The 25,423-nt window shown below is 38.4% G+C and overlaps 1 protein-coding gene across 4 annotated transcripts in view; it reads right to left on the bottom strand.

Moving 5' to 3' along the window:
* Nucleotides 1-8,644: 8,644 nt before the first annotated feature.
* The window catches only part of EBF2 (EBF transcription factor 2), a 250,146-nt gene continuing 233,367 nt past the window's right edge, over nucleotides 8,645-25,423 (bottom strand). The window contains exons 15-19 of one of the 4 annotated variants that reach the window (XM_087969953.1): nucleotides 24,482-24,649; nucleotides 21,626-21,696; nucleotides 17,370-17,438; nucleotides 9,927-11,054; nucleotides 8,645-9,866 (exon numbers count right to left, since the gene is read on the bottom strand). In XM_087969953.1, the coding sequence (XP_087826079.1) occupies nucleotides 17,394-17,438; nucleotides 21,626-21,696; nucleotides 24,482-24,649 (284 nt within the window). In that variant the 3' untranslated portion in view covers nucleotides 8,645-9,866; nucleotides 9,927-11,054; nucleotides 17,370-17,393. The remainder of the gene's footprint in view (nucleotides 9,867-9,926; nucleotides 11,055-17,369; nucleotides 17,439-21,625; nucleotides 21,697-24,481; nucleotides 24,650-25,423) is intronic. The other 3 variants (XM_087969954.1, XM_087969955.1, XM_026671320.2) reach the window with 3 other exon arrangements.

Consider the following 25,423-nt stretch of genomic DNA (forward strand, 5'->3'; position numbering starts at 1 on the left):
TTACACAGTTTATACAATGGAAGAACCAATCTTGAATATATACTAGAGTTACAAATGACAGAATTCTACCCAGAAATGTGTTTGGATGTTGTCTAACATAACAATAACTATTCCAAATTCCAATCCGAAAGATGTAGGGGAGGGGGTGAAACCATGAGCTCAAGACCTGTATAAAGAGATTGTGACAACTCCTTAAAAGATCCTGAAAAAATACGAGGGAAACACCATTGTTTACAGTTAGAGAGAAATATAAAATCTTTATTAGAAGAGTTCACATGCAATAGCCAACAAATGCCATTTATAGCCACATCATTCTACAAATCCTAAAACAGCCTCAGTCCTGAAAAATCTGAGGACAGTGTGGGTCACTCCATCCAACTTCTTTCTGCTAGCACAAGACAGTCTGCCAAATGCTCCAATCTGAACAGTTCCTGGAAACCTTGGGAAGTTGACAGAAATATACCAGCAGGACACTCCTGATACTGCATTGCTGCAGTAATTTCTTTGTCTTTAAAATGCCATATAATTGCTAATGTAATTAGTGATGTATACAGAGGGGGCCTGTGCAATTACCAAGTCCTAAGATCAAGTAATTAATGTTCTGTCAACAAAACAGCAACTGTTTCATTAACAACTGCCTGGATCTGAGCAGCAGATATAATCAAAGACAAATCCAACCGTCCAGGACATTAGCCAGTCTGTTAATTGTTGCTGGAATATGCACTGAAGATTTAAATCAAGCAGAAAGTTAAATCCTTTCAGGTGAATGCTAGCAGTGTAGGATATGGTTTTTTTTAAAAAAAAAATCATAGAATGGATCTGGGCTATCCTAAAGTTTAGTCCCTCCTTTTGTTTCTCTTCAGCTTTGAATAAGCACTTCTTCTGACAAAACATTTTATTTGATTTAGAGCACCTCTGTCATTGTTGACACATTCACACTGAAGAGAATGCAAAAATTCTACAGCATTATAGAAGCAAATTTAATCAGGGGAAAAAAATTCTATCTTAAGCTTCTTTCGAGTCTCCTGGTCTCTTGTGAGCAGGCTTAACCAAGAGTTTGTGGAATTTGCTGCCTTGGACTATAAGGCAATTCTGCTTCCTGTTCTGCTTCCTAATGTGAAGAATCAGGCACATTTAATGAAGTTACAATAGCACTGAAAAAAATTCTCACTTAGCAACACAAATGTTGGGCTCAATTGCTTGAAAATCAAGGATTATCCGTATTCTGATAGATAATGTCCCTTTCTGAAAACAATTCTTCCAAATCATGTGTATCAGGATTTATAGGTTCTAGTTGAACATACATAATTAGCCCAACTTCCAAGGCTGTCCTAGTCTCTTTAATGATCTCCAACTAACTGCTCATAAATATTCTCGTGTTCTGTAAATATAACTGATACTGTTAGGGAAGAGGGTCTCATGCATTTCCATTAGTTTTCCTTTAATGCAATAAAAAAGAAATTGCATTTGAGATTTCTTTCAAAGGATAGAATTTCAGAGAACTTCTCAAGGGTGAAACATGAACCCTAAGCTCAATCTCAATTTTTGCTCAGGAAGCATCTCTAGCTAACAGGGTTAAGAGAGATGAATTAAACTATATGCTTGATAAAGTAATTACACAGTTATTGTGACTCAGCTAATCATGTCAAATATTGAGATACAAAAATACATTGTGGTGGCATTTGTATGGTGATGTCAACTCAGGTTGGTCATTATTTAGGGTCATTGAGATTTGTCCTAGATGCCACTGCTTTCTAAGGACCCTTCAGTCAGGAAGGAATGCCACTCATGATACTTATCCAGTAACAGTGTCATTGTCACCATTAAAGAAGAAACTTTGCCCTTGAGAATTTGTTGAAAGATTTCTCCTTCCCTGGAGAAATTTGTCAACGTCATCTAGTCAATATCTCTGCTTACAAATCTGATGGGGTTTGAAAGGCCATTTGTGTTTAGCTTTTTTCAACTTACTAGGACTGGATAATATTATCTTCAATTTGATGAATTGCTGTAGAAACAAAGAGGATTTCATTAAAAATTACATGAGTAGAATCTGATGTTCTTTTGCACTTTGTGATGAGGTTAGAGGAATGTGTAGACTTTGATTATATGCAGCCTCCATGCTTCCCCCTGGATCAATCAAGTCCCATGTGAAGATCTCCAGAGGAATACTTGCTACATAGCTTCATCACTAGTGGTACAATTGGACATAGATCAGTGTTCCTTTTGTTCTAGAAAAATCACCAATGAAATTGTTTCTCCCCAGGAGAAATTCATGGACATTATTCCTTAAGTATTTTGTGTTCACAAATTGGAGAATTTCCAAGGGTCACTTTATGTCCAGCCATAATCTTGTGTTTCATTGTACAATTTCTTTTCTAGTTATCAGCATTATATCTTGACTTCTTAGACTCAATTAAATCCCAGCATAGGAAATATGTATCAAAAAAAGGAAAACAAAAACCCAGAACAATAGAATCTGTCCTTTATTATGGTAACAATAAATTTGGAATCTGTCCTTCTCTCTCCAACCTTCTTTTAAATACTAAGTCCTGTTAAATAATAAACAATACCCAAAGATTGAAATGGAGACGAAGAGACAAAGAGACCCAAGAGAAAATCTGTAATATAAATAAACTGAAAGAACTCTCAAATAAGAGATCTGATTTTTCCCCCTCTTTACCCTTCAGTGTGTCACTTATAAGAGACAATTATTAAAGAGCAGCGGAAATTATGATTAATATACTCTTTCACTTCAGAGAGGCTCAACCTTTGAAGTCAACTGCTTAAGGATTCATTTGCTTTGTCATCAAGGCATACAAACAAATAAAGAGTTGATTGTCTTACAGCCCTTCCTCCTCCCTAAAGCTTGTGAGACAAAAATGTTCCTAAAAGCTCTGATGTTTTCTAAAAGCATGATAAGCCTTATCTGGAGTTCAAAACAACATGAACTTTAGGGAACCTGAGACATTTGTTTTGCAATCTAGAATCTTATCAGACTGTGGCCCATTCAGAACAGGGCTGTGGAAGTGGCAGGCATGCACGCACACAGCTCCACTTGCGTGCGTGCTGGACGAGCGTACATGCAGCTCCATATGTGTGAGCAGCCAGCGCATGTGCCCGTCGTTTGTGCAAATGGAGTGGTGCATGTATGCCCACCACTCGCACAGAACCATCCCCTCTCCTCTTTCCCCACCACCGGTCCACAAAGCCATAAAGCTGCAATATCTTTCATTTCTTTTCAGTCAAAGACCTCATTAGTATCTTCCCCACTTCCAACTTTGGGGGGCTGTTTCCTACAATGATGTTCTTTGTTGCACGGTGGAATTCTGAAATGTGTTCCTGACTACTGTGTTTGATTTGGGACATGCCATGGAGTAGATTAGGGAAAATTTGTTCTAAAGTAGTGGACTAGATTAATGAGAGGTTGTCATGAAGGAAAACTAACAATGTAATTTCCACAAGAATATTGAGAAGAGAAAGTTCAGAAGAGGGCAACAAAGATGAAACAGGGACTTGAGGACAGAGTCTATAAAAACTGACTGAAGTCACTTGAAATGTTCAGTATGAAGACTTATGGGAGATATTATAAACATGTTCAAGCATGCAAAGCAAAGCTGTCCAGAAGACAATCATGACCATATAAACTTGGATATAAAAAACAATGGATGTAATTTGCATTACCCAGATTTTTCTTAAATATAAGGTAGGAGGGAACTTGTGGATCATAAGATCTATGTAACAGTGAAATTGTCTACCATAGAATTTGTCAGTTCTCCATCTCTGGAAGATTTTAAGAAAAGATTGAAGAGCCACCTCTTCTGGATGACTTCAAATGGCATTCCTGCATCTACCAGAGGACTGGGCTAGATTACCTATTTGGTCCTTTCCAGTTCTACAATTTTATGCTTCTATGAAAAGATAAATTGTGACTAGATGGGTGGAGGAAGGATGGATTAGAACTATTTGCCTGACCTTGAATGAGTTAAAAAGCATTTCAAACTCCAAAGATTTTTTTTTCTAGATTTGAATATTGTTCTACATTCCAGCACACATAACCTGTCTAAAATGGAAGAGAAGTAAGATCCTTCTCAGCATTGCTTCCTGGTCTCTAGGTAGACATTGCATTTTTGTGTGTGTGTGTGTGTGTGTGTGTAATATCACATGCTCTTCCATGCTCTGTCCTAATGATTAGCCTGTGAACTAAAGTTAATTCCCACTACACATTTCAACTTGGAATAGGATTTTGTTTTGTTTTTTGTTTTGCTCCTACCTTTAATCGAGTCAGATAGAATGCTGATTACTACAGAAAAATTGTATAATGAAACACAAGATTATGGCTGGACATAAAGAGAAATTTGTTCTGAGAATATTCACCCATTCACCCAAAGAACATAGAATCATAGGGACTTGGTGGTCCCTTAAACCTCCAGACTTCCTGAATACAAGCTAATCTTGCTCCACCTCTGTTAAATGGAGATCTAATGTTTCAAATTCAGAGTTAATATCCCGATAAAATACCTGAAACAACCCACTGCAGCTCTCTGCCCCTCTTTGTTGACATGTGGGGACACACACACACACACACACACACACACACACACACACACACACGGCTCTAAGAGTTTGTTTTGGTCAGACTTGCATTCCACATTAATCAGTGGTGAAACAGTAGCCTCTCTTCCAGCCACTTAAGGGGGGTAGCAAGGGAATTGAGAAAGTAGTTCAAATATTTAACTCAGTGACAATCTACAGCTGCTGGGAAGCAGAGAATCTGAGAGCCTCTAATCACAGCAAGCAATGGATGTGGAAGTGTCTCATTAGCTCTGCTGGCAAGACTAGATTAAACTGACAGATGAGGGGCTGTTGAGGAAGGGTGCAGACAGAAAGGGCATGAAACACCTAGCCACGCAAGCTAGAAGACATTTGGGGAAAGCTACCTTCCATAACCTCTGTCCCACTCCCACTAGAGATTATCTAGGAGCATGACCAATGCTGCTTCCTTCCCATTCCTAAAACTGAATCCTGTTTGAAAAGGGTCCCAATAATCTGGGACACTTTATGTGGAGTCCCTGTAACAATTATTTATTGTGTAGCTCTCATTGTCCAATATCTCAGAACTATTCCAGCAGTTCTCCTTGGTGCTCCTCTGCCTCTCGTGAGTCCAATATTTGAAATAAATAGTAGGTTTTAATGAGAAATGTGTTAAATTTCTTTAAAAAGAAACTAGTCAGCTATTTGTCTGAAATGGTATAGAGTCTCCTACTTGAGCAAAGGGTTGGACTAAAAGACCTCCAAGATCCCTTTCAACTCTGGTATTCTGTTTTCTTCTCATCCTCTGAAACTGCTGGTTGGCCAACTTCTCAATTACCTTCCCACCCAAAAAGAGAAGTTAGATGCTGAGTCAAAGTTATTCAGTATGGTGGATCCAGCAAGACCTCTTGAAGAGGCGGAAGAACAATGTTCTCACTCAAGAAAAAATTGAGCGCCACTAGAATCCACCCACACAACACAATCCTTGGCAACTTTAGTTAGACAGAAAAGGCATGGATCTAGAGATCAGATGGCTGAGCTCACAGTCCCAAGGACCATGTCCACTTCCCCAGGCCCAACAGGTTGAAATTGTTCCTAGATAACCGGGCAAGACTCTGCCTGGGACTGCAAAAAAACAAAACTCCAGCATCCAACTGAGAATGAATTCAGGTGACTTTATCTCTCACTCTTGTTTTAAAAGGAATTTATCATTGGAAATCTCAAAGGATTCATCAGCAATTTTGATTATATATGACAGTGTGTATGTTTAGTTTTCCTTTTTTCCCACTTACTGTTATGTAAAACTGACTTAAATATGACTAATTCAATAATACAACACCAATGCATATATAAGAATAATTTTCATTAACAGATGTTCCAGTATATATTTTTTCCTTTCCTTTTTCTTTCTCCATTCTCCTTCTTGTTGTGTAAAATAAAATAAAATTTAAAAGTAAACATTGAAAAAGCAAACATTGAAAGTCAGAAATATCTTCATGGGCTTCCCCCACGCTCATTTGGGGGTGATTAGAAAACTTGGAATAAAGCCATAATTGAAACTGGCAAAGAACAAATATTTTTTCACGGTAAAAATCTCACATAGTTTCCCCCATTAAAAAAATGTTTTACCACCAAAAAAAAAAAAAAATTGTCTGTTTATTTACAAGGACTGTTGGGCCTCTTCCCTCCCCTCCCCTGATATATGAGTGTTTGAATCTTGCCTTAAAATCATTGCTTCCCCTACATCAACAGATTGTGGGTTGGCAAGTCGCTCGACTGATTCACTGGGCTAGAATGAACCTGCAGTTCAACTGAAAACAAATTTACTTTGGAGTAAATCTGTTGGCTTTGGAACACAAAAGGTTTAACCCGGTTACTACAATATCCCCTTTTATAGGTGGTGCAATGCATTTAACATTCAATCCATGGATTGAATTCCCACTGCTACTTAATGTACAGGTAGTCTTTGATTTACAATCATTCATTTAGTGACCAAAGTTTACAATGGTACTGAAAAACATCTTCACACTTACAACGTCATTATGTCTTTATGGTCACATGATAAAATTTTTGGACATTTGGATGATCACTATTTATCACTTGACTCATGGGCTTGACTCACTTGACAACTGCCTCGCTTAGTGATGGAAGTTCCAGTCCCAATTGTGATCCTAAATTGAGAATTATTTGTACTGAAAAAATACCTAAGATTACTAACCAAGCCAAGTATCTTGTCTGATAGATTGGATGAAGTTAGATCCCATGGAACTTCAACTTCAGAACATCTGCTTCTGTGTTTGCATGTAAATTTGTTTCTGTGAGCAGGTAAAGAGGAAGCATTCTGTTTTAATTGGGCACACACAAACACACCACACACACACACACACACACACACACACACACACACACACACACTGCATGACCTTAGCTAAAAGGATGAGAACCGATTCAGCTATTTGAAAATATTTCTGCTTAAGGCAGCTGCAACAAACATCATTTCTCAATGTCCTGCAACCACTCCCACATGACTTCAACCAAGCATTCCAAGTTAAAATCCACATATCTGAAAGTTTGGAATATAGAATTATATCCTAAAACCTTAATTAGACTAGAAAGTTGGAAAGTGCTACAGAGTTGGATTCATTAACTAACCTTTTCCAAGTTTATGATTTCATTATTCAGCATGTCTGCTCAGGCATAAAATTAATTGTATTCTTAAAATACAATTGGGGTCATTTTGCCCTTCTCCTCTTTTCCTGGCGAAACCCTACAATTTTGTTTGGAGGATATTTCAAAGAATTCTGGGGGTTGAAGTCCATAGATCTGTAGATTCCCAGTTCAGAAAAACTGTTGTAAGCTATAGTGGGAATAGATCCTTTGCCATATCAAAATGGATGTGTGCATCTGTTACATAGCTGACTAGTTCAATCCATAGTATATAATTTGATCCCAACAAATCATAACTGGACAACTCTATTCTATTCAGGTCCATATTTATGAATAGCGCATTATAAAAATACAAGTAGTTCTCAACTTGGGTAAAGGTAAAGGTTCCACTCGCACATATGTGCTAGTCGTTTCCGGCTCTAGGGGGCGGTGCTCATCTCTGTTACAAAGCCAAAGAGCCATTGCTGCCCAAAGACATTTCCATGGTCATGTGGCCGGCATGACTAAACACCGAAGGCACATGGAACACTATTACCTTCCCACCAAAGGGGTCCCTATTTTTCTACTTGCATTTTTACGTGCTTTCAAACTGCTAGATTGGCAGAAGCTGGGACAAATAACGGGAGCTCACTCCATTATGCGGCGCTAGGGATTCGAACCGCTGAACTGCTGACCTTTCTGATTGACAAACTCAGCGTCTTAGCCACTGAGCCACCACGTCTCCTTTTCAATTTACAACAGTTTATTTAGTGACCATTCACAGTTACGACGATACTGAAAAAAGTGACGTGTCCATTTTCACATTTATGACCATTATAGCACCCCCATGATCATGTGATCAAAATTTGGATGCTGGGCAAATGCTTGACAATTCAAGTGTCCTGGGGTCATGCAATCACCTTTTGCAACCTTCTGACAAGCAAAGTTAATGGGGAAGCCAGATTCACCTGTTACTAACTTCACAACTGCAGTGATTCCCTTAACACCTTTGGCAAGGAAGGTTGCAGAATGGGGCAAAATTCACTTGACAAATGTTTCAGCCACAGAAATTTTGGGCTCAATTGTGATCATAAGTCAAGGACTATCTGTAGCAATGGTGGAGGTGAGGGGCTGATATCAGTAATGGTGAAAATGAAGCCAATAGAGGTTACAGCATGCCATTCTTTTCCCTGCCTGCATTTTTTCCACTTCTTGAGAAAAAGGGGGAGAAAAAAAATCTTTTCTTTCTTATTTTGATTTTTAAAACATTGAGCATAATAACAGGGTAAGTATCACAGCTTTTGATTCCTGATAGTGAGTTTAATTTGTCTAATTTAATGAAGAAAGAGAATATTCCTGCAACCACAATATCTTAAAATATACATCCATTTATGAAGTCACTTTCCTGGCATTAATTTGACTTTTTTGTGTATGTGAAAAGGGGGACCATGAACTTTAACAACAATCATTGTGGGAAAACACTAATGTTTTTATTCCCCTGGGAAAAAAAACACAGTTACCCTCACTGGGTGCACAGAAATTTGAATTTCACCTTAAAATACAGGTACATATATAAATAGTATATTGTAAAAAAAACAATGTGATTTATAAATTTTATAGGCATATTATCAACATTATGGGACTTGGATAGAGATGGTTACAATGACAGCAACAAAAGATGATTGAGAAGGCTTTAGGAAAGTTAAAACGTTTTATAAAACAGTGCTTATCAATAATCAACACATCAAAGGGGGAGCGATGGATCTTGGATTCAAGACACGCTTTGAGAATTTCAAGAGACAGTGCCCCAATTCCTAGATCCACACAAGTTCTGAAGCTCTGAAGCAGGCACATATGGGAATCTTGTGCAGATTAAGTTTTCCCGTTTATTCTAATGGTGGGACTTTTGCTCATATGCTACTATTGGCATGTCCAGAAACTATCCCTCCATCAAAATGGAGACGTCCTTAGTGAACGAAATCTTCACTTCATACTAAGCCCATGAAACCAGTGATTTTCCAGAAAGCAATCTTTCCCGCATTTCTGCTCCTACACCGTATTTAGAATATGCAGATAACTCATCACCTCTATGCGTACAAATGAAACTCAATGACGTTTGATATTCCGAGATGAACATGGATGATCCCAGATAAATGTTATAACTGTCCCCAATGAAAAACATATTTGTCAATGTAAAGTTACGGGAGCCAATCTGGGTCGGTCACCAAGATCACAAGTTTAGTCTTCCGAGATTTCGGACTTGTGCTGATGTCTACCCTCAGGCGACTTCTCTCTACCAGAATGTTAGAAGGAGAGAGAAGAGAGAACTTATTTTCCAATAGAGAGAAGTTCTCTGAGGTTGGGGCTTCAGCACAAGTCCAAAAGATTAAACCTCTGGTCCCGGTGTCCAATCCAGATTGGATCCTGCAACATTATCCTGGGACACATAAATTTGCCTTCATTCGTAATGTTAAGCTAGCATCTCAACATTCACTGGAGAGTATTATCTCTCCTAGGTAAGTGCCAAAGTTCTTTTTGCAACACAACATAATTTTTGCTAATTTTTTCAACATAATTTCTGAATTTTTGCTTCAGAAATTAGACAAAATATTTTCTGAAAAGCAACAAACTGCGGGGGGGGGAGGATTAAAAAAAATGGCCTCACGGTTCCCTCTTGCTCAAATTGCAACCTGAAAAATGAAGAGGATTTGATGCGAAATTTGCAAATTGCAAATTTTGCAAATTGCAACCTGAAAAATGAAGAGGATTTGATGCGAGACTTCACACATGCCACGTAGTTACTGAGAGGTATGAAAGTAAACAAATCACACCAGAACCTGAAACCTTAATCAAGACATGAGAAAATGTATAATATTCATACATTAACGACGGTCCTATATTTTAATATATAGAGAGATATATGTATATATTTATATATGTATATATATATATAGCATTGTGTGTATAAAAAGGATTGTGGATGAGTCCTTGGTGAAGAATTTTGAGATATTTCTGTAAGTGGTTCCATCAAGAGCAGGAGAGAACTGAACAGAGATTGTTAGCGTTAAGAAATTGTTGCTGAGTTTTTGCCAATTTTCATTGTACAATAGGAGAAAAAAAGAAGCTGCCCCCCAAAGTTTTCAATGTCTACCTCTACATACAATAACTTACAAGTTTATTTATTTAAATAATTGTAAAACATCTTACATTTTTTTTCATTTGAAAAGAGATTAAACTATAAGTCAATACACATACACACGTCCAACATTCCACCACTCATATCAGCATATCGGTTTTATAGGAAAGTCCCTCATGCTGGTACCCTGTTTTGAGATTTCTTTTTTTTTTTTTCTGCATAAACTAAATTGGTATCTGAAAGGCTCCATAGAAAATAGAAACTTCGACTTTTTTTTCCCCTACAAAGTAAAACAAAGAGTATCCAAAATATCAAGCTCGAATGGTTGGCCAACCTGTTCCTTCTTTTTATATTCTATAAACATTAGGAAGGTTTTGAGTCCACAAGGAAAGAAAACAAAAGGAAAAGAAAAGCTTGTGCTCCATATACAATCCCATAACCTGCATACATCTGGATCTTGGCCAATTCCTATTTTTCTTTAAAAAAAAAAATGTTCTCGGGTATTGATGTCTTCAACTTGCAACAGCCTCTTTGTAACGCTGTAAAATTTCCGTTCCTTCTGGCACATGGCTTCCCCCATCGATTGAGCTTCTAGAGCTTTTTTTTTTTTTTAAGGTCCGTAACAAATAAGTAGTTTTGTGCTGTAGAAAAAAAAAAAAAAAGGAGCGGGGGAGGCAGGGAAGAAATCCCAGCAATGCCTTCTCTTCTCTTCACATTGGAGGTACAACAAGACCAGTCATGGCTGGAAAACAAACAGACAGACAGACAATATTTACATTTTCAAAACAGAAACTTGCAGAAATAACACAGGGGTCAGCAAATGGGGCAGAGGGGGTAGAGTTTCAAAAAAAGATGACAGACAGAATCGTACCATCGAAGTCCCACCTTCTCATCGCATATATCATAAAGATAGGCGGGGCTTCAGCGGCATGGTTCTAACTGCCATTTTGGTTTTTTTTACCTTCCCATGGAAGCTGATTTAATTAATTAATTAATTAATTGATTGATTGATTGATTGATTGATTGATTAAATCATTCTCAAAGTGACACTGGGCAGTTTATAACACAATGAAAGCAAAAGTCTAAAACCATTAAAAACCATAAAAGCATTAGAAGTAACAGGGATGAATAAAACTAAGGACCACAGACACAAGCAGATGAAACTAGATACAGCCTCAGTTATTTGTACCTCTGTTCCCTAACAGATTGGGCCTTTAAATGTTAAATTTTCACATTTTTCATTTTATTTATGTATTTAAAAAGTTTATATGGCCACCCATTTCAAACATCTCTGGGCAGCTCATGGTAACATTTAAACAATAATGAAAAATGTAAATGCATATCTATGTAAACAAAAACCTACACTTTTTTTTAAAAAAAGCTAGCAAAGTACTTATATCTGATTTACAGCTGTCCACTCTCCAGTTATTCTTTTATAAATACAGGGGAAAACATCCACATCCACACACCCTTACTTCTTCCTTATAAATCCTAACATATTTTGACACTCATTTTCCTATCATTCCAATGCTGAAAATGCTCTCACATGCTTTTCATCTGGGGAATTTTCAATGCACCCCTTCTTAATTTTACATCTAAGTTACAAAGTTTTCAACAGCCTCTAATGTTTACGATGCAATCCTATACTTGTCTACTCAAAAGGAAACCCTGTGGAATTTAGAGGGACTTACTCCCAATTAAGTAAACAAATATAAGACTGCAAAGTTTATTTCCCATTCTGACAATTTATTTTTCTGATTTTGTTCTATTCTGTCTTAAATAACTTGGATGCTAAATACTAAATGAAACATTAGCCTTCTTCAGACATTTTTTTAATTCATATGCTGGCAGACAAATGACATTTATTCTCTTGCTCTAGCCTTCATCGTTTTTATTAGTTTTTGGTAATCATAGGGGGAGATTAGTAATTAATAGACATCCTTTTTTTTATTTCTCAAATTCATAATTTATAATACAATCATATACAATTAGTGTATGCATGCCAGGGTGAGAGGAGGAATGAAAATCCACAAAATACCCCCTAAAACAAAATGGCCAAAAGAAAATAAATTGAAAAGGAGGAGGGGACAGATAGGGAAACAGCCTTGTAACTGAAAATCCAAATTTCAGATGTGTAACACAAGTTGACCAGAATGAATTTGAATCTCTCCAAAGCATAAGCAATATTGGGCTTCAACTCTTGGACATGGGAAAATTTAATTTTTATTTATTTATTTCCCACCTGTATTATTATAGAAATAACTCAAGGCGGCCAACATATCTAACACATGTTACTCCTTCACAATAACAACCCTGTGAACTAGGTTGGGCTGAGAGAGAATAGCTTGCCCAAAAAGTCACCCAGTTGGCTTTCATGGCTAAGGCAGGACTTGAACTCACAAGTCTCCAGCTTTCAAATCTGGTGCCTTAACCACTAGACCAAGCTGGCTCTCCATATGAAATAGGCCTTGTTTTCTAAACTTTATCTTTCGTTCAATCCAAAGGGGCCTTTTAATCGTCTCAAATTGGTGGTCAGGGAAATTGGCAACATGATTTTTTAGAGTTCCTCCATGAAAAGGGTTAGGGGAAATTTGCTTTCCTCCAATGGAACGAGAAACGATAAGAAAATAAATGTCCATCAAGGAGGTATGAGTGATTAAAACCAAAAAGGATATTTTTGATGAAAGAACAGGAAGGATAGCAATTGCTTTGAGCCAGCTCGATGCTTGCTTCGCTGCCATAAATCCCTTTCTAATACACAGCTTCTTCGATTATAAAATAATTGAAGGAATATTAATTGATTTCTAAAATGTCAAAATCTTTCCTGGTATAGAAGAAGGTGACTTGGTGGATTTTTGTAGCTTGGCTTTTGTTCTCGGAGGCTGTTCCCTCCCACCTCCCACCTCCTTTGGGGCTCTGCTGTCAAAAGCCTATTTCCCAGTCTGCACTACTTTTTATTGAATGTTTGTGAGCTTCGGATTAAGGTCTTACACCACTCGCAAAGCTGTAATTATTTTTGCCTGTATTACTATATATTGAATCGATGTAACTTTTCAATAAAGGTGGTTCAATGTGGGACAAGGCATTCGGTGATGAGTGAGGAATATAGGAACTGCCGTGATTATCCCACAGGGATCCTCTTCTCTCTCTCTCTCTCACCTTTATTTTACTTTATTAGAGGAGAGAAATGGAAGAAAGAAATGGAGGTGAGCCGCATTGTATTAACCTCCAAAGGCAGCCATTATCAGATGAAATGCTTGATTAAACTTGTCAAAAATCAACCAGAAGCTAAGGTGATGTGCACATCTTAAGCACTAATAATGCTAATAAACACATCTATGAGAAAGGAACTCTTGCTTCTTTCCTTTTTAAAAAAAGAAAAAGAAATTTTGAGCAGAATGGTCCTTAAGATGCAGCTAAATGAAGGAATGGAAGGAGAGGTGAGCATGTACAAACGTGCATTTCTAAGGGTGGTGAAAAGCTGCCACCATGTTCAAAGTTGGCTGCTTGTCTTGCCCAACATCAGTGGTCTCTGATGGCAAGATTCTCAGCAGATTCCTATGAGATACTCCACCAGAGTTGAGTTCCCTCAATTTAATGAGGTAGCATGGCTCAGAAGCTTAAAATGATTGGTTTAGATCTCTTGAAAAATATAGACAATGTGTAGCAGAAAGGAAGCAACCGGTGCATGAATTAGCACCCATGGATCCTTGTTAGTTACCCAAAGGCAGGAAGTTGCTCTGGGCTTCCAGGTCCACAGAAAATGGGCTACCTCCAAGTAATTAACAACCTTTAATCAGAATCAGGCATTAAATAAATATCTTGTAACTTGCTAATGAAGGTGCTTCCACGTTCACAAATGTTTTGCACATCCTCCATATTTCTTTCTGCAGTACAGATTGCATTCATCAAAGGTGGACATTCTTTATTTATTTATTGAATTTATATTGTCACCTATTCACCCATGGTGGTTTCCTATGAAAACATTGTTTCATTCAGTGAATGCCCTCAAATTCCTAGGCATTTAACCCATCTTTCTGACATCTTCAGGTAAATGCTGAACAGCGTTATATAAAATCCATCCCAGTTTCACAATGGACTTCAATTTCTCCATCATGAACCAATAGAACCATGTCAGTCTTTAATATACATATTTGGTAACGGTCAGTTTTCATTGCTGTAACAAGTGAAAATAATTAGTGCTTGGATGGGAAAAATACACCAAAAAATATCCAGAATTATGGACTAAGCTTGGAAATTTGGGGGGAAAGCAGAGAGATAGAAAGCAACGACAAGCTCCTTGTATATTGTTTCGAAGAATATTTTATTTACTGGCATAATTAGGCAATCATCAGGAGTCCAGTTTGATTTGAGGAAGTTTTTATTAATAGAATTCCCTGATATCTCTCTGAATTTGGGACTGTCCACTAGGAACTGGCTGATTTCTTTCAATATATTGGGGACATTCGCTGGGGCAAACTTACTGCTCCAGAAGCAATCAAATTTCACAAGAGCTGAACTCAGTAATGAAAACAAGAGAGAGTTGAGTGTAAGCCCTTTCAAAAATCAGGCATACTTATTTAAAAGAAGAAAATGCAATGGCGTGTTACACTTCCTCTTTTCATTAGCTGCTTCTGACACGGCCTCTGAGGGATACTCCAGTAACTTGTTGGAAAAGGGAAAGAAAAACAGCTTTGGTTTGGTAACAAGATACATGATCGCTTTGGACATGAATTGCTCAAGTTCTATCAGCTCTGAAATTTCTTTCATTACTAACACCATCACGTCCTGAATGTTTTTTTTCTCTCTCTCTTGGTAAAAGCCTTGTATTAAAATTGTTATAAAATGTACTTTGGGGAGCGTTGTGGAATTCCAGGGTGCTGGGTTTTTTCCTCCCAATCGTTGACACATCTCGCATCTAAATGGGCCCAATGCAGAGAAAATGAGGTGGGATGGCCTCATTTCGCATCCATTTCACAACATCAGGCTATGTTCATCAGTTCAGTTTGCTAGACATGTGGCTATGTCACTTCATGGTTATGGGGCATCTAATGATGAACTATGACTGGTAGGGCATAGTCTTCCTGCAATGGCGATGTGTGTTGGTTTGGGACGTATAGAAAACTAACATTCCCCAAAACTGGTAGGGGGCAAAGAAGCAATCTGTGTGGCAAAATATCACAATGCAAAGACAACCCCTTTTGTGTATGCTTGTAATGTAAAAGGCAATGCTTACATTGTAACCTTGGGGGAGAAATGCATTGTCAGTCTAACAAAACTTCAAGATTCAATGCATGGCTATGATGGTAAGTAGAAAACAGATTGTGAGTAGATCTACCTGGCAGTGGATACAGGATTACTTTGCAGGAAGGCTTTAGAAACATAATTTTTTAATTAAAAGGGTCCACCTTTTAAAATTATTACAAGAAGTTTTGCTGAAAAGAAATTGATGTCTGTCTCTGTCTGTGTGTGTGTGTATGAGAGAGACAGAGACAGAGAGAAAGAGACCATCAATTGTTTTGCTATTGAGCGCAGTATACAGGAGGCTAAATGATGTTCTGCTCCCATTATTTAATCTACTTATCTACTTGCATTGTTTTGAATCCCATTGTGTTTTTTTAAAATCCCAAAAGTCAAGAGAAAGATAGGAAAGAAGGAAGGAAGGAAGGAAGGAAGGAAGGAAGGAAGGAAGGAAGGAAGGAAGGAAGGAGGAGGGAGGGGGGAAGGGAAGGAAGGAAAGAAAGAAAAGAAGGAAGGAAGGAAGGAAGGAAGGAAGGAAGGAAGGAAGGAAGGAAGGAGGGAAGGGAGGAAGGGAGGGAGGGGGAAGGGAAGGAAGGAAAGAAAGAAAAGAAGGAAGGAAGGAAGGAAGGAAGGAAGGAAGGAAGGAAGGAAGGAAGGAAGGAAGGAAGGAAGGAAGGAAGGAGTACAGCAACCTGACCTGGGATTTCTCCCGCCCAAGCCTCATCTTGTATCAAGATCCAGCCAGAAAAACGCCTCTTGTCAGTTTCAACTCCCTTGGACTCCTGGCAGAGGTGAAACTGACAAGGAGTTCCTCCAGATTGTGCCTCCAGGCTTTTCATCAGCTTTCACCTCCTGCTGCATCCCACAAGGTAGGAGCATTCAGGCTCCAAGTAATTTTATTGAGAGATGCATAGCCAGATGTGATCCCTTTGCCAGCTACATGCCTGCAGATAAAGGCAAGGGTTTATTTGCTTTTTCAGCTGCCAATTCAAGCTACGGTGGTAGCAGGGAAGTAAATTAATCTCCCCTCCTAGGAAGCACCTTGGAACCAAGCTAGCAAGTAATTATAATATTACAAGCTGAAAGGACTTTCATTCTTCTGTCACAAAATGAATGGATTTTATCAAGAAACAGATTGCAGCACTTTAAACCATAAACTGAGAACTTGGGTAAACAATCTTATTTTTGTTATTTGGGACAAAAAGCTTACATTAATATAGCACTTTTTCAAACAATTTTCCCCACTATGAAATATTTTGAATGTGTTACCCTAATAAATACAATTATGTGTATTATTTAAATTTGTGGGTTTTAAATGGTCACGGTCATTCTGGTTTTCTAAACCACTTGGAAAGGTGCATTTGAAAATAATAGCAATAGCATTTTAGATTTATATACTGCCCCATAGCACATTACATCACTCTCTGGGTGGTTTACAATGTAAGCATTTGCATATTGCCTCCAACAATCTGGATCCTCATTTTACTGGCATCAGAAGGATGGAAGACTGAGTCAACCTTGAGCCCATCAGGATCAAACTCCACACTGTGGGCAGAGTTTGCCTGCAATACTGTACTTAACCACTTTATCTCTAGGACTCAAATATATATATTTATTCAGACAGAATAAATTTTTCTGCCATCTGCTTTCTTACTAAAGTCTGAACTGATCTGAAATTTTTCTGTTTTGAATTTCTCTTCTGTTCTGTCTCACTTTTGAACTTTAACATGTGTAATCATCATTAACAATAAGACAGTACAAAATTCTGCGACAAGCAATCTTTGATAGCCCTGCTAGGTGGCAGCACCTAGCTGACCTTAGTTAAGTATGGCTGGATTTGTTAGTCCTTGACTGGATTACCACCAGGAAATTCCAGAGTTGTAATCTAGAATGGGAAGTTGAAGAACAAACAGAAGAAGACAATCACAAATAGTTCTGTATTACTACCAAGAAAACTACATGGACATACAGGTAGTGTTCGACTTACGACCACAATTGAGCTCAAAATTTCCACTGCTAAGTAATACAATTGTTAAGTGTGCTCTGTCCCATTTTACGACTTTTCCTGCCACAGTTGTTAAGGAAATCGTTGTAGTAGTTAAGTTAGTAACCTAGTTGAATCTATGTTCCTCATCGATTGGCTTGCCAGAGGGTCACAAAAGGTGATCGCATACCCCAGGACACTGCAACCGTCATAAATACAAGCCAACTGACTGGATTTTCGTCACATGACCATGGGGATGCTGCAATGGTTGTAAGTGTGAGAAATGGTCATTAGTCACTTTTTTCAGTGCCATTGTAACGTTCAGTAGGTTTATTAAATAAATGGTTGTAAGTCAAAGATTACCTGTATTTATGAAATTGTCAGGAGTTGGGCATGAAATGAAACTTTCATCTTAGTTAACTCAAATGTCTACGTATATTCTTATACAGTAATTTGGTCCCCTCTCTCCATATCATAAGATGTTCATGATCTCACCTGCATCTTGTAGATCTCATAATACTTTATCAAGGTTAAAAAAAAATAAGATTACTAATTTTCATATTTAGTTTTGGATGGGTTCGGACTGTTTTATCTTTTTGATAGGTTGATATGGAGAACAGACCTGAACGAATTCAGTATGATAAAAACCTAGAATAAACTATTACAAAATAGCATTCCTCTTTCTCTCTTTTGCACAATTTCCTTGAATGCAGAATTTAGGAAGAGAGAGAGAGAGAGATTAGTTTTTGCATATCCACTACCTGGGGCTTTGTCTCCTTCTTAAAGTCTAAAGCAGTGTTTCTTAACCATGGCAACTTGAAGATGTGTGAATTTCAGCTCGTAAAATTCCCAAAGCCAGCAAGGTCACTGGGGGATTCTGGGAGTTGAAGTCCATACATCTTTAAGTTGCCAAGGTTGAAGACCCCTCATCTAGATCAACAAGAGGCTATCAGATTTGGTGGACCCTTGTTTTGAACTTGGCTTCCCCCAGTTATACCCAAATTAGCTTAATTCTAGGCTTCTATGGTTCAGCCATGTCCAATGTAAGCCCAACAAAAGAGGTGATTAAAAAAGAAAATCAGACTTCAGATTGGTGCCTCAATTTCAATAGAAAAAGTTACCATTACTATTATTAAGGTAATACACTCCCAGACTTAAAAATGAAACTTACATTCATACCTGATACATAACTTGGTTACACTTTAACACATCTAAATTAATACATCTTCTACATTTGCACATAACTGAAATATACACTAACGAAACAGTAGAATTTACCCAAGATAAAACTTTTAATGAACATTAATAATGACTGCACTTAATGTGTTCTGCAAATGCAGGGACCAGATCATTAAGACATGGTCAAGCTTGCTTCAAAAACCCAGCAATGGATCTCCCTTCTTTCCTGCAATCTAAAGGGATCCAATCTATTTTACAACTTCAGAATTGTGTCCCCGCCTTGTACTGCCCATAAAAGCCTTGAACAAAACATTGCTTGTGCTTGTGTTCATTATCCCATGCCCTCTTTCACGAAAAACAATAAAGCTGCTTTGATTTAGAAAGTCCTATTAAAATTAGGAGAACACAGTTTGATCCATACTGTCAATCTGGTTTGGAGCATCTAGTTCAAAAAGACAGATTCAGAGGGCCGATCCAACTTGGAAATCTGGTTTGTTTCTGAGATTTCAACTAAAAAGTGAATAGAATCGCAGCAAAGCTTGGTAGCGCCCACATCATGATTACCTCCTCTCTTGACCGGTGAAACGGTTTCTTATAGCAAGAGAAGCAACAACAGCATTCAAATATGAGGCATCAGAAACAGTAGGGATGGTTTTCCTGTTTAGATGAACAGGCAAAGGTGACTTAACCATTTGCACAGCTCCAGCAGTTTCCAATTTGCTGCTTTCCATCTGTGCTGAGGTGATTAGACACCGGGGTACTCATCACTCCGCTTTGTGTCATGTCACATTACATCTTCTCCACACTATTTTTAAGCAGGCTCAACGTCCAGGGCAAAATCAATGCCAGGCTTCTCCGATCAGGACACCTGCAATCAATTTGGGGCTGCTGACAAAGATGAGGCCCTACCGTTCCTACCTACCTTGCCTGGATGCAGAGCAAAAAAAAAAAAGAAGTAGAGCAGATGGCATGCAGGGAGTGTAAAGCAGGAATGCCTGGCATTAGACAGGTCATCTAAGGGCATCCACATGTCTTTCCCAACACTACTCAGGGAGCCAAGTTTCAAATAGATTTCCTCCCTTGGGTAAGATTAATGAGAACCATCAAGCAGCATATTCTTCATCAAGGATTGGTAATAAAATCATGCAAATGCTATGCAGAACAGGTGAAAATCCAGACTGGTTCACCTAATCCAACATCCTCTTGACACAATAGCTACTTAGGTGATGTCTCTAGGAAGCTGCAAGGAGATCTTGAATTTGCATGACCTTTCGTGCTGTTGTCTTCTCTTCTCTCTCCAGAAAGTATATTAAATTACATGCTACTACTATCCATTTTTACACTTTAGCATAGCCACACAATGGAACTGTTAACCTAGATTGCTTTTAGAATGCAAAAATCCATAATTCCATTAACTAAGTTTGTCCTGGGGTATGCTCAACTCACTTCTAGCATGTGTGAAGAGCTCCATGTCTGGTGCTAAACAATAGCATGGTCTGCCTTTCCCCAGCCCTATGATTCTGAAGACGACTGGGATTTCTGCTCTAAATCAGGCGTGGACAACTATGATAACCATGCCAGCTCAGGAATTCTAGGAGTTGAAGTCCACAGGTCATAAAATTGCCATAGCTGCCCACCCCTGTTCTAAATGGATGCTTATATCATTGAGAAGTAGAGAACCTAATGCCTATTTCTACCTTGTGTGCAAGATGGCAGGTGGAAGCTTGGACACAACACTCTGATTATCTCACTAGGTCTTAGGCTGCTTTGAGCTTTCAAAGTCTGACCTAATGTTAGAGAAAAAAAGGAGGAGGATAAACACATAAACATCTGGATCACTGCAGAGGCCAGGTAAACTTGGTCGGTACCTATGAGCTTCCTGACCAAAGAGGAGACCTCACACATGGATATTTACAACCTGTGTTGCTTGCCAAAGGTTCCAGGTTGAATCCTATCTGCAGAGAATGTGGGAAAAGTTCCTTTGAAATTCTGGAAAGATGGCACTAATCAGGGGTGGGATTCTACCAGTTTGGACCGGTTTGAGCAAACCGGATGTTAAAGTTACATCTGGTTCGCCGAACCGGTATTTCAACTGACTGGCTGGCCCCGCCCCGCCCATCCCGTCCCTCCCAGGAATCTCCACGCAGCCCATTTCCAATGGAGGTAAGTGCAGGTTCCATGCGGACACTCTGTGAGGGGGGGGGGGGGAAATGGGCCTTCCAGAAAAACTGGAAGTTTGGAAACAGGCCTGTTTCCAGCTTCTGGTGGACTTCCAGAAGCCAGGGGGGGCTGTTTTCTCCCTTCCAGAGGCCCGGGGGAAGCCTCTGGATCCTTGGGAGGGCAAAAACAGCCTCCCTCGGGTTCTGGAGGCCCATCGGACGCCAGAAACAGGAGGTTCTGGTAGGCCACGCCCACCATGGCCTGTGCCACCCAGCAACCGGGCAGAGAACCAATTGCTGGAATTTTTGAATCCCACCCCTGGCACTCACCAGCGTCAGTAGTACTAGGTGAGATGGCTCCAGGAGTTGGACTCCTATGTTTTCTTTCAGTCCTCAGTATAAACATGTTATTTAGGCTAGAGAAAGCTACATGATGTACCATAAACTAGATTAAATCAGCATTTAATTTATCGTATTAGAATGCTCTATAATTTCATATAGTCTGCCAGTTTCTAACCTTGATGCTCCCGTACTAAAGCTTGTGCCTCTGCTTTTGTATTCTTTTTAGACTCTTGTTCTTATATATACTTTCACTTTTAAATATTTTAGCTTTTAAAATTGTTATTACCAAGACCTTGACATATCTATTATATTTTTTAATTGCATCTACCCTGTCCTCTTTATACTGCTCTATGACAACGATAAATATTTGATTTAATTTGACATGTCACTTAGCCTGGAGAAAGTTACATCTTCAGGGCCCACGCTGAGCTTCTTTGGAATGACTTGATTCAACTGAAAATCACTGCATTGGAGCAGATCTGTGAAGCAAAGTGGCATTTTCACTTTTTTTACTTTTCAAATTGGAGTCGCTGCTTTGCTCTGCTTTGGCATCTCTGGCCTTGCCATGGTTTTCTGCACATGTGCAGATGCCCCCTGCCTTGAAGCAAGCAAAGAAAGAGGGCAATGTTCAGCCCCCACCCTGTGATGCTTCCCTCAGAAGGGAAGCTTTGCCCTTGGACACAGCAATAAATCATTGACAGACTGACACTTCATCCTTAGCTCAGCTTCTCAACTTGACTTGGCAGAAGAATCATCGAAGGCTAAGATACATTAGGGTCTTTATGGGAGGCAAGAAGGAAGCTACACTCACAACAGTTGAAAGCCTACAGCCAGATAAAGATGCCAAGAACTGTTAGATAGATACCCTCAAGGGTTTAAACTGGAAGCTTCTTTCTCTGTTACTTCTGCACTAATCATATTTGGTGGAGAGCTTGGTAGCCTTGAAGGCAAGCAACTGTGGCAGGTTGAAAGAACAGCATCTCTAGCTTGAGAACTGCTGTTTTTTTTGTTTTTTGTTTGCTTTGCCAGCCTCAATCTGTACAGTGAGCACCGAGGCAGATCATGTCACTTCTGAGATTTGGAGCAAAGCTCCCAGGCATATATTACCCAGTTGGCAAAAGTCTGATCTTTGGAAATGCCTACAGACTTCTGTCAACGGACTGCTTTACGTTCTGTTGACTGAAATAGGGGAGGCAGGGGGAAAAAATCAATAAGGCAGTGCTGGAGAATACAATTTATAGCATGTCACACAACAGACCCTTCTATTTCTCTACCTGCATCTCATCTTTTGGGCTGTTGGAATGGGGGTGGGGCTGGAATAAGGAAGAGGAAGGGTAAGAAAGGCACAGCATAATTAAGATCTGTCTTCTGATTTCCAAAATTGGAAATTCTTGCACCAAAGACTTCAGTTTTTCTACCTTATTTTAGGAAGTTATTTTGAGAGCGTCTTTCAAATTTCTTTGGGTGGTGTTTTTAAATTTCCTTTGTTGTTGAAGGTCTTAGAATATTCTATTTCACATTTTCTCATCATTTGCTGCCCTCACTTGCCAGCTTGAGAAACCGTTTTTACAGGATGCTTTTCTTTGAAAATTGAATTAAAATAGGAGAAGTCAACAAGACTACAGATGGCAGAAGAGAGAGGACACTGTCATGAAAGACAATGTATTCTCTCCCCAACTCATTTTTCCAGACTTTATTCATGAGATTGTCACTGTAATTTTTAAAAAGATTTCCTGTTTTATTATTTTTTAAGTAATTTAAGGTGCAAGCATACCTATTATTCCTTCCTTCTCCTATTTTCCACACAAAATCCCTGGCAGGTAAGTTGGGCTGAGATAATGTAACTTGCCTAAAGTCACCCAGCCAGCTTTTATGTCTAAGGAGGATCTAGAACTCCCAGTCTCCTGGTGATTGGCCCCAAATCACCCAGCCAGCTTTCATGCCTAAGGGGGACTAAAACTAGTTTCTAGCTAGTGCCTTAACTATTCAACTAGTAGACCAACCTTGGTCTTAGGTTTCTAAACAAAATCCCCTTTTTCTGAATCAATGAATGAATGAATGAAATGGAAAAAAGGGAAAGATTTGACTGGTGATTTAAATGCAGATGGAAGTGTTGTGTTTATGCATTTATTTATATAAGTTATCAATTTTAGATGTATCTATAAACAGCATTTTTAAATTCCTATCCATTTTATGTAATGACCTTTCGAAACAATATATGGCATAGCTTTTTTATATAAAAAAACAGAAATTTCTCAGCTGCAGGTGCTATTATATTGTCTGATACAATGTTCTGGGAATTCAAATTAGTTTGATCATTTATTCGTTCATTTGTATTAAATAATTACTTTGGAACAGCCCAATATTTAAGAAAATCACTAAGGCCAGACTGTTCGGAAAGACCTGAGGATTGATGTCTGATGGGATTCTTCATTGCAGTTGGTGATTACTTTTATTTTATACTTTATTATTTGCAAGTGACTTAGAGCCTTTGGGAGGTGATTAAAAAAGCATATATTGTAAGGAAACAATAATGAAATGATTGTTGTGCTCACAAATTTTGGATAGCTTTGATCTGAGATTTTGCAAGATATGAGACAACTAGAATTCACAAAAGCTCTTGGTATTACAGCAGCTCTTGCAAGCTGACATCACAGGAAAAGTTACCTTAAATTTTCTATACCACTCACAATGGAGAAAATAATTGGCAAAGATGAGGAACTTGTGGAGATGGCTAAATTAACTTATTTGATTAGGGAAAAAACAGTATTTACATTAATAATTGACCAAAAACTCTTTTCTGCATGAAACAGAACAAAATTCATTTACAATTTCAGATTTTGCTTTTTTTTTTTTGTAATCATAGTAAGAGATAACTTTATAATTGTATTTATATTTGCTATAAATGATATTTGAAGTTTCGTTCTTCTATTTCTCTTTACTTTTCTTTGTGTACTTTAATTTTATCTTCTTTTCCTGCTTCTACTCTTTTTTATTATTTTTTTGTTGGTTAGGATCTGGCTTCCTGTGTAATCAAAGATGGTGGGAAAAACCTAAGAAGGATAATGGGGTAGGTGAGGGTACAATTCTGTGTGCCACACTCTGCTATCATTTTTAGGGGATTGCTTTGCACATAGGACCAGTGTGCAAAGTCCATGTTGAGACATGCTCCCTCCCCCCATTACCTTTGAAGTAAAACTTATGATGTATATAGGGATGAAGTTCTGGGAGAATGGCGGGTGAAGAAAATAGATGTTTGCTTACCTCTAAACCCATTTCCATTGCCAGTGGAGCACGCTGGGGAAGGGGACCCCTGGGGTCGGATGACAGGAGCAAAGGCACTCTTTTGTTTGACAGCAGGAAAGACAGAGGAGGAGAATGGAAGGATGGAGGAACTGCTTGAAGAACCAACTGTGGGGCTTGAAGACATCACTGAGAAGGAGGAGATAGCAACTTCAGTTAGAACAAGTAGGGGCTTGGAAAGGCCACAGAATACAAATTTGCACAATCAGATCACCCTTAAGAAGCACCTAACTGCGATTTCCATAAATTCCATAGATTCAATAAATCTCTTTGGGTCCTAAACATTCAATGTCATTGATTGATTGATTGATTGATTGATTCATTTATTCATTCAAAGCAAATGGATGTCCCACAACAGATTTTTAATTCTAAGGATGCTACTGAGCCCCATATGATATTTCTAGAACATTTTAAAAATGTCAATTGACTGCAGACCAATGTTTTGCTTAAAGTTGAATTTATTGATTGATTGATTGATTGATTGATTGATTGATTGAATCATTCATTCATTCATTCATTCATTCATTCATTCATTCATTCATTCATTCATTCATTCAAAGCAAATGGATGTCCCACAACAGATTTTTAATCCCAAGGATGCTGTTGAGCTCCATTTGACAATTCTAGGACATTTTGAAAATACCAATTGAAGGTAGAGCAATGTTTTGCTTAAAATTGTATCTCCCTGCCCAGCAGAAGAAACAACAAGGGTGAGTAGTAAAAAGTATCTTGTAAGATAATAGTGAGGCAAAGAACAGTGGGACTATAGCTAGGAGGAGGCAATAAATAATAAAAAGAGTATATCCATGCATGTGTATGTAATTTTAGCTATATTTAGCTATATTTGTATAACTGGTATTTTTCATGCATTGTGGGCACATGTATATGATATGACTTTTACAG

Source organism: Notechis scutatus, chromosome 7 (genome assembly GCF_049901735.1).
Source record: "Notechis scutatus isolate UNSWTSFEM ecotype Mainland chromosome 7, rNotScu1.2, whole genome shotgun sequence".
Classification (NCBI taxonomy): domain Eukaryota; kingdom Metazoa; phylum Chordata; class Lepidosauria; order Squamata; family Elapidae; genus Notechis; species Notechis scutatus.